At 42.7% G+C, this 12,007-nt stretch overlaps 1 protein-coding gene and 1 pseudogene across 1 annotated transcript in view; both read left to right on the plus strand.

The window, feature by feature from the left end:
* The first annotated feature begins 5,784 nt into the window (after positions 1 to 5,784).
* Positions 5,785 to 6,221, plus strand: LOC118633368 (annotated as a pseudogene).
* Positions 6,222 to 9,542: 3,321 nt separating this feature from the next.
* Positions 9,543 to 12,007, plus strand: part of NPHP3 (nephrocystin 3) — a 35,209-nt gene continuing 32,744 nt past the window's right edge. Inside the window, exons 1-2 of the mRNA XM_036267490.1 lie at positions 9,543 to 9,954; positions 11,638 to 11,763. Coding sequence (XP_036123383.1) covers positions 9,559 to 9,954; positions 11,638 to 11,763 — 522 coding nt within the window. The 5' untranslated portion in view covers positions 9,543 to 9,558. The remainder of the gene's footprint in view (positions 9,955 to 11,637; positions 11,764 to 12,007) is intronic.

Here is a 12,007-nt window from a genome sequence, read left to right on the forward strand (position 1 = left end):
TATTAAGAGTCTTAAAGAAGTTACATACTGTTAGACACAGTAATTTTCCTCCCAAGAATGCACCAAAAGAAATAATCCAAAATGCACATGTATATGCAAAAAAAACCCACCTTTTTAATGCAAATATTATTTACACTGAAAAAAAGAGAGAACAACCTAAGTGTTAAAAAATAAAGAAATAGCCTGGCCAGTGTGGCTCGGTAGTTGAGCATCGACCCACGCACCAAGAGATGCTGGTTCAATTCCTGGTCAGGGCACATGCCCAGGTTGTGGGCCCGATCCCCAGTGGGGGGCATGCACCAGGCAGCCAATCGATGTTCTCTCTCATTGATGTTTCTATCTCTCCCTCTCCCTTCCTCTCTCTTTAAACATCAATAAAGAAAAATAAATAAATAAATAAATAAATAAATAAATAAATAAATAAATAAATAAATTTCTCTGTCATGCTAGGGTATGTGTATTGGTTTGCCACAGCTGCATAAGAAAATACCACAGATTGGGTGGCTTAAAGAACAGAAATTTATTATATAAAGAACATGGCCCCTCCTCTGTGTGTTCAGAGACCTCTAGTGTCTCCTCCTCTTCTTGTAAGGACACCAGCCCTATTGGATTAAGACCCACCCTAATGACAAAACTTAAACTTTATTACCTCCTTATAGAAACTGTCTCCAAATATAGTCACATTATAGATTGGGGCTTCAAGTTATGAATTTTAGGGGGACACAATTCAGTCCACAACAGTATGGTCACATGAGTAGATACACTTGTCAACACTGTATAGTTCTGATTTGTCTTTTCAATATTTACAAATTCTACCTAAAAATTTTTGACAAAAAATTATTAGTTGAGGGTTTAAGAGTGGGTAGAGGAATAGATGAAACAATAATTATGTGAAATAATAATTAGAATGTTGAACAATTTTAAATTTTGGTAATATGTACTGTACATAGGGATTCATTATTCTATCTACTTTGTATATTTAAATCATTCTATTTACTTTGTATGTTTTATATATTTTATAATAAAAAGTGTAATAAAAGAAAATGATGTGTCAATGAAAGATATTTTGTAGAGATGAAAATTCTGTGTGATATTCTCCTAAATTGAACTCTATCTTAGCTATGCTTATACTATGTTTCTTGGGCAGGTCATCTTCTAAGCTTGATTTACTCACCTAGAGAATGCATTCATTATATAGATTTATTGAGTGATCATTAGGTGCAAAACGCTAGGCACTCAATAAACATATGAAAAGATGCTCAACATCATTAATCATCAAAGAAATGCAAATTAAAACCACAATAAAATATCACCTCACACCTGTCAGAATAAAAGGCTGGAAAATGCAGAAAACAGAAAAGATGCATATAAGATATAAGGTAAAAAGGTCAACAAACATTATTCAAAGAGCAATAAAAAGAAGAGATATTTGGGCAAAAATAACATATTAATCAGAGAGATTGGCTGAGAATTTGTAAAAATAATCTACCTGAGACATCAAGCCTATGTCAAGAAACTCTAAAACTCCCAAGGAGGATGCAAAAAAATTATAGTCAAACTGCTGAAAATGAAAGATAAAAAGAAAAATCTGCCCTGGCCGGTTTGGCTCAGCAGGTAGAGCATTGGCCTGTGGTCCAGAGAGACCCGGGTTCAGTTCCTACTAAGGGCATGTACCTTGGTTGCAGTTTGTCCCTGGCCCTGGTTGGGCTGTGCAGGTGGTAGCCACTTGATGTGTCCCTTTCACGTCAATGTTTCTCTTTCTCTCTGTCTCTGTCTCTCTCTGTCTCTCTCTTCCTCCCTCCCTCCCACTCCATCTGAACAAAAAATGAAAAAATGTCCTCAGGTGAGGATAAAAAAAAAAGAAAAATCTAAAAGCAGTCACCCAGGGCATGTGCAGGGGGACATTGTCTTTAAGTGCTCAGCAATGAGACCTATGGTTGACTAGTCAATATAAGCAATGAAAACTAGAAATCAATGAAATGACACATTTAAAATGCTGTAAGAAAAAGCTTCCAGCCTAGAATTCAACAAAAATGCCCTTCAAAAAATAAAGCACAGGCAACAAAATAATTTTTTTAAAAAATCAACTTCATCAAAATTAAAAATGTTTGCACTGCCAATAATATTATTGAGAAAGTAAAAATACAATTTATATGCATATCCCATGGACACATACAATAGACAGGTGAAGGCCTGGGATGGAGTGGGATCCAGGTGGAGGGGGGCATCAGGGGAAAATAGGGGACATCTGTAATACTCTCAACTGTAAAATAAATTAAAAATAAAAATCCAATCAGAGCAGGTTTTGTGAAGCTGTAAATTTATTGAAGATGTGGGGTATTTGGGGAGATACTGCACAACCTTACACCATCTCTCTAAACTCTTCTTTGACTTTGTACCATTTTCTTTTATCTCCTCCCCGTCTTTGTTCAAACTAATCCAGTATGTCCTTCTATCAGTCAGGATAGGCTAGGATGTGCTGTGGTACAAAACAATTTGCAAAACGGTGGCTTCATACAAACATTTACATAGGAATGAGATCTTCACTGATGGGTTTGAAGGGTACCTGTAGAGATCATCTCAGCTAAGTTTTCCAGTTATGTCTTGTATACATGGATAGTTATTCTGATACTGAAAATATTATAATAGGCCAAGAATTTTGTAGTTTCTTAAAAGAGGCAGTTAACTTTATTTGGGCATAATGGTTACTAAATTAGTATTTGCTTTAGAACCATGTAAGGACTTTAAAAATGCAGATGCCTGGGTCACATCCACAGATATTTTGATTCAGTAGGTTTTATGTGGGGTCCAGGACTCTCAATATTCAACAAACTCCCCAGGTATTTCTGAAAATTATCCATGTTCAAAAATTACCCTTTTAGTTCAGAGTTCAGCAAACTACAGCCCTCAAGCCAAACCTGCCCCAACACCTGTTTTTGTTTTCTTTTGCTTTTTAAGAAATTGAGTTGTTTTTGAAATATAAAAATTAGTTGTATTTTTTCCACCCTGTTCTTATAAAGTTTAATTAGAATGCGTACATGCCCGTTCATTTATGTATTGTGATGGCTGTTTTCATGCTGTAATGGCACAGAGTTGAGTAATAGACAGAGACTACATGGCCCATAAAGAGTAAAATACTTACTATCTGGTCCTTTATAGAAAAAGTTTGCCAACTCCTGCTCTTGTCTGTTTCATGACTAATTTCCAGAGCCATGTTATTACCCGTGATGGGAACTAAGTAAGGCAATGTAGATGGATCACTACCGAAAACGACAACTGAACTGAATTCTTTACAGATAGCCTTCATTTTCATATGAGAAAGATGATTCTTTTATACTCAGGGGAGGGGAAAAAGTAGACTTACAGTTGTAATACAAACAAATAATGCAATAATTAATAAGTAACAATACAAGAATAAACTCTGTTTCTTGTATGCACAACTACAAATCTACTTTTGCTCACCCCTTCTACACACAAATTACCAAATTAATTTTCTTGAGTTATACTCCTCCTAGTGGTAGAAATGTTAAATCACAAATGCTTAATCAGATTAGATGTTCCCCATTGTTTATTACGTAATTCCTGAAATCAGTCATACTTAGACTTTGTGGCAGGGGACTCTAGGAATCGAAGTTCATTTGGTAGATCTAAGCAGGACTAAACATCCTAGGAGGAGGTTAGTAATTTTAATAAGAATTAGAACCCCTGCCTTCTATGAAAATTCCTTTCTCTTCAAAGACTCTGTATTTCTCCATATAGCATTAACAATTAGATAGGTCATTTATCCTAAGGTGATAAATTTTCTCAGGAATAGTTTGGCCATTTGTGATGCCATGTATGTCTCTAAAATTGAAGCACAAAACTACCAAAATGGTCAAAATCACATGGGCACTCTCTATGATGAACTGTGATAAAAGGAAAGAAAGTTCAAATAGGAATCTGAATGCATGCAAACATATGTGCAGACAAGGTTACCAAGGGGGGTTGCACACATGTTGGCAATAATGAGGTAGCAGAGGATGAACCCATTGGTTTTCCCCCTTGATTATTGATTAAATTCCTCTGAGGAACTTTAAAAACATAATGACAGCCAGATCTCCACCCCTGGAGATTCTGATCTAATTGGTCTGAGGAAAGGCTTAGGCAGCAGTCTATATTTTTTAAGTTCTCCAAGTGATTGTAATGTGCAACCAAGGTTCAGACTCATTGTTCTGCCCTGGCCGGTTTGGTTCAGCAGGTAGCGCATCAGCCTGCGGACCAGAGAGTCCCAAGTTCAGTTCCTGCTAAGGGCATATACCTCAGTTGCAGTTTGTCCCTGGCTCCGGGGCCGTGTGGGCCATGTGGGTGGCAACCACTCAATGTGTCTCTCTCACGTCGATGTTTTTCTCTCTCTCTCTTCCTCCCTCTCTCCCTTCTGCTCTATGCAAAAATGTCCTCCTCTCTCTCTTCCTCCCTCTCTCCCTCCCGCTCTATGCAAAAATGTCCTCGGGTGAGGATTTAAAAAAAAAAAAAGAATCATTCTTCTACAGCAGCATCTCTCAAATTTCAGGCTATAGTCAAATCACCTGGGGACCTTTTTTAAACTGCACTTTGTGATTTAGCAGGTCTGTGATGGCACCTGAGAATTTGATTCCTAATGAGCTTCAAGGTGATGCCCAGGCTGCTGTGAACCAAATTTTAAGTAGTAAGGAATTAGATCATCCCTAGCCATGGTTTTTATGTAATTTCAATGGTTCTGAGATCTTAAATTACATAAGTACTCCCTGGAAGTTAACTAAACATGCAAATTTGCAAGCTCTAGTCTCAGAAATTAAAATTCAATGGATTTCAATTTTTAACAACTGTCCCAAGCGATTCTGCAATTCATAGTCTGAATGAAAACCACACACACTCGGTAACCTACACAAACAATATTTATTTTACAAATCACATTTTTAAAAGGTGGCAAGCTACCTTGGCCAAATGTGAGGAAATTTTTCTCTTGTTCCAGCTGTGAGAAGAAATTACCCCCAAAGTCAATGACTTAAACCAACAACAATTTTTTTATATCTCAGAAATTCGTGGCGTTGGCTGGGTGATTCTTCTGCTCTCCCTGTGGTGTCAGTGGTAAAGAGCTAACAAGTAGGCTGGTCTGAAGTCCAAGATGGCCTCACTTCATGTGCTTTGGCTGGAAGGCGAGGCTCAACTGGGACCCTTGCCTAGAATGCCTCTTCAGTCTGGCAGTCCCAGTTGGGGTGGTTGGGCTCTCTACATGGTGCCTCAAGGCTCCCAGAGAGAGTGTACCAAGACACAGGAAGTGGAAGCTGATGTTTTCTCAAGGCCTGGGCTCAGAAACTGGTACAGTGTCGTCTCTGCCATAGTCTACCAGTTGAAGCAGCCACAGAGACCAAAGAAATGCAAAAGGAGAAGTCATAAACAGGCTGGAGTCATAGGTGTGCAATCCCTTGAAGAACCCCCAGGGCAGTTGCATAGGGCCCTGAACTCAACAAGGCCCCAAACTCAAAAGGGCCCCATGCTTGGTTTAGTGCTCTACTGCTGCTATCTTTAAATTCTTTATAATTTTTAAACAAAGGGCATTACATTTCATTTGTCACTGGGTCCCACAAATTATGTAGCCTGTCTTCATCATAAACCTCACCTTTCAGTGGGAGGAATGTTAACAGCCATGAGCTGCCTGCCTGAGACTTCATGCCACCCCATATTTGTGTATTCAAAGTTAGCCTTTCAAAATACAGACTGAGGTGTGTGAATTAAAATCAGTATAAAAAGGAAAACAAGGTCTTTGCTGAGGGTCACATTGAGCTGTGAGCCGCTTCAGGGGCGTCTTTAGGAGTCAGCAACATGGCAGAAGACATCAAGACCAAAATCAAGAACTACCAGACTGCTCCTTTTGACAGCCGTTTCCCCAACCAGAACCAGACCAGGAACTGTTGGCAGAATTACCTGGACTTCCACCGCTATGAGAAGGCAATGACTGCTAAAGGGGGGGATGTCTCTGTGTGCGAATGGTACCGGCGTGTACAAATCCCTTTGCCCTATATCCTGGGTGTCGGCATGGGATGACCGCCGGGCAGAAGGGACGTTTCCTGGGAAGATGTGAGCTGGCTGCACCTCACCTGTCCTCTGTCCTCCATCCTTCTCCCAGGGAGGTGAAGGGGGGCCTGGGTACATCCCACCCTAGGATCCTGAATTATGGCTTAACTAATAAATACTTGTTGGAAAAGTGTAAAAAAAAGAAAAAAAAAAAAAAGGAAAACAAATTATGAGGTTGCAAATTAGAAAATTCTATGATGTTTTAGGATTAAGAAATATGTGGAAAACCAAACACACTATTATATTGAGTATGGGCTAGCAGCCTGTATCTGATCACCTCTGGGCTCACTCACTCAGTTAGGTCACTTAGTCATTAATCAACAATTATCCAAGGTCAGTGTACATGTTGCATTTATACATATTGTCACTGATGAAAAAGATAGCCAGTAATTTCTTTATAGGGGGAAGTCTCCATGGCCTCAGCAAACCTGGATTTGTGTTTGGGGGCATCTGCAAAGCTATTTAAAGGTTATTAAGGAGGGCAGTAACAACTCATATGCTTTTTGAGAACTAGGGGCCCATATGACATCTGTTTGGGTCATTAGTCATTTGCACTACATTATGTTTTCAGAAGAAGCTCAATATAGGTTGCTGGTGATGAATCTAAGCAACAAATGGCAAAACAACAATAATGAAAAATCAAGATTGATAGAATGCAGACACAATACATGAAGAACAAGGTTAGGAAAACAGTTAAGTACAGTGCTTTGCACATAGTAGGTGAGGATTGTTGGAATAATACTACTGATGAGATAAACTCTTTTTTTTTTCTTTTTTTTTATCCTCACCCGAGGACATTTTTTGTTCAGGTAGAGTGGGAGGGAGAGAGAGGAAGAGAGAGAGAGAGAGAAACATCGATGTGAAAGGGACACATCGAGTGGCTGCCCCCCGCACAACCGACCAGGGCCGGGGACAAACTGCAACCAAGGTACATGCCCTTAGCAGAAACCGAACCCGGGTCTCTCAGGACCGCAGGCTGATGCTCTAACCGCTGAGCCAAACCGGCCAGGGCTGATGAGATAAACTCTTGAAAGGTATGATTATCCAGGGAAAACTTCTTAGAGAAAGAAGCTAGATTTTGAAAACAGTGAGGGTTGGCAGAGAGTACTAAAAGGAAATAGAAACCATGTTGGTTTGAGGAAGAGAAGAAAATCAGCCTGACTAGGATGAAAAAAGGTAGAGGGATGTTCATGGATAGATGAGAGTTGGAAAAAGGAGAGATTCATTGCTTTGGTGCAGCCAGTTCCAGGCTCCAGAGTCTAAATTTACTCCACAAACGATGGATGTTTGTTATTATCTTGCAGGGAATGGGTGATGGCTCATTTATGCAAGCCTAATAATGGGCGTCTTCAGCTGAGACACATTCCAAAAGAGGTACATGACTAAGATGCAGAATATTTCAAAGGAAGTGGTCAGAAACCTAGGGGAATGATTCTTAAACCACAGATCCACATTGAGGGTACAAGAATTTGAAGTTAGAGATCAAAAAGGACTTTATAAGGGAGAATTCTTGAGGTACTGTGATGGTGGGAATGTTTCCCTTTATCCCAGGAGACTATGTGAAGAATTTAAAGTTTCTCCTGGAGTTTGAAGAACACAATGGCCTGGTGTTTGATTCCTTCCTGAAGAAATCCCAAAGGGTAAGAGAAAGGATAAAAAGCTACTTTGATAGAGGGAGTTAGAATTGGTCTGCTTCCCCAGAGTTCTTTGGGGCAAAGATTGTGTTTTCTATTGTGGCAGATGTCCTGATGACCAAAAGATTTGCTCCTCCAGCCACTGGAAGTGATGCCCGAAGACAGCCCTCAACTGTCAGTCCCCACAGGGATTCTTTTGGCTGAAGAGAGCCGATACCTGCAGGGCTGGTATGGGAGTATCAAGTCCTAGCTCCCCGCCCCAATTTAGGACAACTCTACGAGGCAATCTCAGCTTCTGAATTCCCAGATTTGCTTTGGTCTCCATTAAGACTGCAGCAAAGCTCAACTTCTCCCGCTGCCAATTTTGCTTCTTTCCTTTCCTTTCCATAAGTGTTGACCCCAAGGGCACTCCCTAACAAACATCTTGCATGGTAATGTCCATCTTGGAGTCTGCTTCCCAGGAAACCTGACCTGTAACACCTGTGGTTCGCATGTGGGCCCCCGGAGAAATGAACCAGGTTGCATCCAACCATTTTGGGTCTGTCCATGGGACACCCTGGAGGGATAAACACACATCAGCAGAGATTCAATGGATACAGGAGAAGTATCATTGGATTCTTCACAGCGGGGGAAGGAGTGAGCAACAGCTGGAATAGAGCTGCTCCAGTCTGGGTCAAGAAGATTGAAGATTCAAGATTTCCTGTTATGAGGGGGAGAGAGGTCTTTGAAGAATTTACAAAACCATCTAAGAGAAAAAGGGCCAGCTTTAACAGTTTACCTAGAGTCCAGCCCACCGCAGTGTCAATCAAAGGGGAGCCTTTCCTGCCCTCATTTCTGTCCTCTCTCCCAGGGCTCCAAACACGGAGAAGTTACGGAGTCAGTAGGCAGAGAGTCAAGAACACAAGATAGGGTAAGAGAGAAGATGCCAACCCTACCCTTTCTCTGACTTTAAAATCTAAACAGTTCCCCCCTCTCTTTTCCCTTTTTATATCACCTAAACCCCACCCTTGCCCCTCAATATTGTAATAGTCTATCCCTCCCTTTATTTGGTGAGGGGCCTCACAGTTTCTCTGATGTGCAGTCTCCATCTAGTGTCAGTTGTTGCAAAAAGTAAAAAAAAAACCACCTCACCTCATCTAAGGACTGACTGTTCCTGGTGGTCTCAGGCTGTATAGCCTGAAAGCTTTTTCTTGGAGGGTACTATGTCTTGCTGGTCATTCCGACTGCTTGCACACTGAGACACGCAGTGAGGGGCACAGAGCCTGCGCTCAGTAAAGCCCTCAGATTTCCCAATTGCCTTCAGAGAGGAGCGCTGGTTCAGGGGCGGCTGCAGGACAGAAACAGAGGCAACAGACGGGGAGCAACTGGAAGCCCAGGCCAATGCTCACTGTGAGGTCTGCTCCAGCCAGGGAGCCTCGAACCCGGCGGATGCAGCGGAGAGAAGCCCTGCGTGAGCTCGCCGGCAGGCCCTGACCTAGAAGAGCCCGAGTCCCGCCCGCCCCGCCCTCGCCCCGCCCGCCCCGCCCTCGCCTCGTTCTAATACCGCGTCGTTCGCCCCGCCCTCCCGATACTACTGTGCCCCGCCCCGTACGAATGCTCCGCCCCGTACTGATGTCCCGCCCCTCTCCCCACCCCGTCCCTTTCTACTGCGGCGCCCAGTCCCTCCCCCCCCACTATCGCTCTGCCCCGCTCCGTCTGATGCCCCGCCCCACCTCACTCGCCCCACCCCTTTCCTTCCTCCTGCCCCGCCCCGTCCAGCTCACCGGGTCCCGCCTCTCTCGCTCCGTCCCGCCCCGTCCTGGTACCCGGGGTAGGGACGGCCGTGGGCGCCATGGGGACCGCTTCGTCGCTCGTGAGCCCCGCGGGCGGGGAGGTAATCGAGGACACGTACGGGGCGGGCGGTGGAGAGGCCTGCGAGATACCGGTGGAGGTGAAGCCCAAGGCCCGCCTGCTGCGCAGCTCGTTCCGCCGGGGCGCGGGAGCGGCAGCAGCGGGGACCGGGCCCGGGTCGCTGCCCCGCGGGGCGGGCGGCGGCGGGCTGCTGGGGGCCAGCTTCAAGTCCACCGGCTCGTCGGTGCCCGAGCTGGAGTACGCAGTGGCTGAGTACGAGCGGCTGAAGAAGGAGTACGAGATCTTCCGGGTCAGCAAGAACCAGGAGTTGCTGTCCATGGGCCGCCGTGAGGCCAAGCTGGACACGGAGAACAAGCGGCTGCGGGCTGAGCTGCAGGTAACGCCGGGCCCGGGCGCTCAGCCAAGGCGGCCGCGACACCCGGGAAAACGAGGCCGGGGCGGCCTCCCCCTGGCCGCGAGCCGCCTGGAGACACTGCCAGGCTGGACTCTGGACGCCCGACCCTGTTCCGTGCCCATCCTGCCCCCTCTCCAAGCCAACTAGTTTTGAAAGTTGAGCAGAAACTCCTGTGCATTTTAATTTGAAGGGACATATTCTCGTGGGGTCTAAACTGATTCTATAACTAATGCCACCTCTTTTCTATTTCTAGTTAATTCATTCAGTCACCTTGAAGCAATTAGCTTGAAAGTGCCTTGAAGCAGCAAATGCCAATCTCTATGGGGCTCTAGGGAAGAAGGTTCACACGGAGCACACACACACAAAATACTGATGACATCTGTTGAAACAACTCATGAAAATCTTCCCAGGAGTTTTTCACTCCGCCCCCTGCCCACCCCGCCCCGTAATTTTACTTACCTCCAAGGTTGGGTATATGTCTTGGTTTCTTTATGAAGTTCCATTGCTCTTGGGTTTTAATGACTCTGAGTGAATTTTTCCGGCAGCCCCTGATTTTCAGTCTTAAATACTGTAGTTGAGGTGTAGTCAAATTCCTTTAATATGTTTATTTTATTTTATTGTAAAGAAAAGGCTGCTCTCCCTGTAGCAGACCTATTTTAACTCATTAAAATAGTATATAAAGCAAATGGTTGCTTTTTTATGAAGAGTTGTTGACTTTGTGCCATTGGTTTGGGGCCCCTTTGAGAGTTATGGTTTGTTTACTCTCTTTTTCTTTACTATGGAAGAGACTTCTAGACAGTCAGATGTTTCTGGGTACATCACAGTAGAAATTGAATAAATACCACAGACTGAAAGGGGGAAGACTTCTTCCTTCTAGACTAGGCATTCTAGTTAACCCACCCTGGATTAGCTGTTGTGTAATCAGCACTGTTATCTGGGGAGACATACTTATCAGCAGTCCATCTTTTGTCTTATCAGTTTTCATACTGGGCAATCCTAATGCGCTTGTGTGTGTAAAATGGATGTATGCATTTCAGATATCTGATTTCATGGGTCCAAGCCACTGCCCAATAGACACTGCACATAGGAAATAATTGTGAGATGGGGATAGAAAAGAAGTCTGGACCAACCAGGGTCAAGTGAAGGAAGAGTGGACAGATGGCACAGTCTCAGTTTCCTCCTGATTCCTTATGTGATCCTTTTGATTCCTTTCTCACGTATCTAGGCATTTAAAAAATTCTGTATTTAGCTGATGCATTTAGTCAGACATTAAGTGGAGGAGGTCTGGGCAAGATGACTAAGACATTGAGGCAAGGAGCACATGGTCTCACAAAATTAATTATCTTTCAAGTTAAGCTTAGAAAATTGTACTTTTTGTTCTCTTAAAGATGAGGAAAGTGACGAGTAAGATTAAGAACTGGTACAGTAAAGAAAAAAGTATTTTTCATTGAAAGTGTAATATAGAAATGTCTTCATTTACTACAGTTCAAACATGTTTGCATTTTTTATTATGTTTTTGAATAAAATGGCAATATGCAATTCTTGATAACTGATAAAATAGTAAGTAAATAGTTAAAATTCTAAGATATGTAATATGTATGTAAGATAATATAAAGTTGGGAAGAATATTATTTTTGTTAGAAACAACAAGGTAAATTATTCCAGGCACTTCAAAAAACTTACCAGAAGATACTTCGGGAAAAGGAGAGTGCATTAGAAGCCAAGTACCAAGCAATGGAGAGAGCAGCTACATTTGAACACGACAGAGATAAAGTTAAAAGGCAATTCAAGGTATTCCTTATGTTTTTATCCCCAAAGTGATGCAGAATAAAAACTATATCTTTTCATAGTTCATAGAATGCTGTGATGAACAAATAATAGTAAGTGATGGAGGAGTCATGAAAGTTATAAGAACTAAGAGTAGAACTCCTTTTACATTTTTGAGTTGAACTTGGTAAATATGAGATAGTTTCAAAGAAAAGCTATACATGTGAACACTTGAATAAGGATTTTGAAAAAAAAAAAATGGAGTGTT

Source organism: Molossus molossus, unplaced genomic scaffold, assembly GCF_014108415.1.
Source record: "Molossus molossus isolate mMolMol1 unplaced genomic scaffold, mMolMol1.p scaffold_m16_p_18, whole genome shotgun sequence".
In the NCBI taxonomy this organism is placed as follows: Eukaryota; Metazoa; Chordata; class Mammalia; order Chiroptera; family Molossidae; genus Molossus; species Molossus molossus.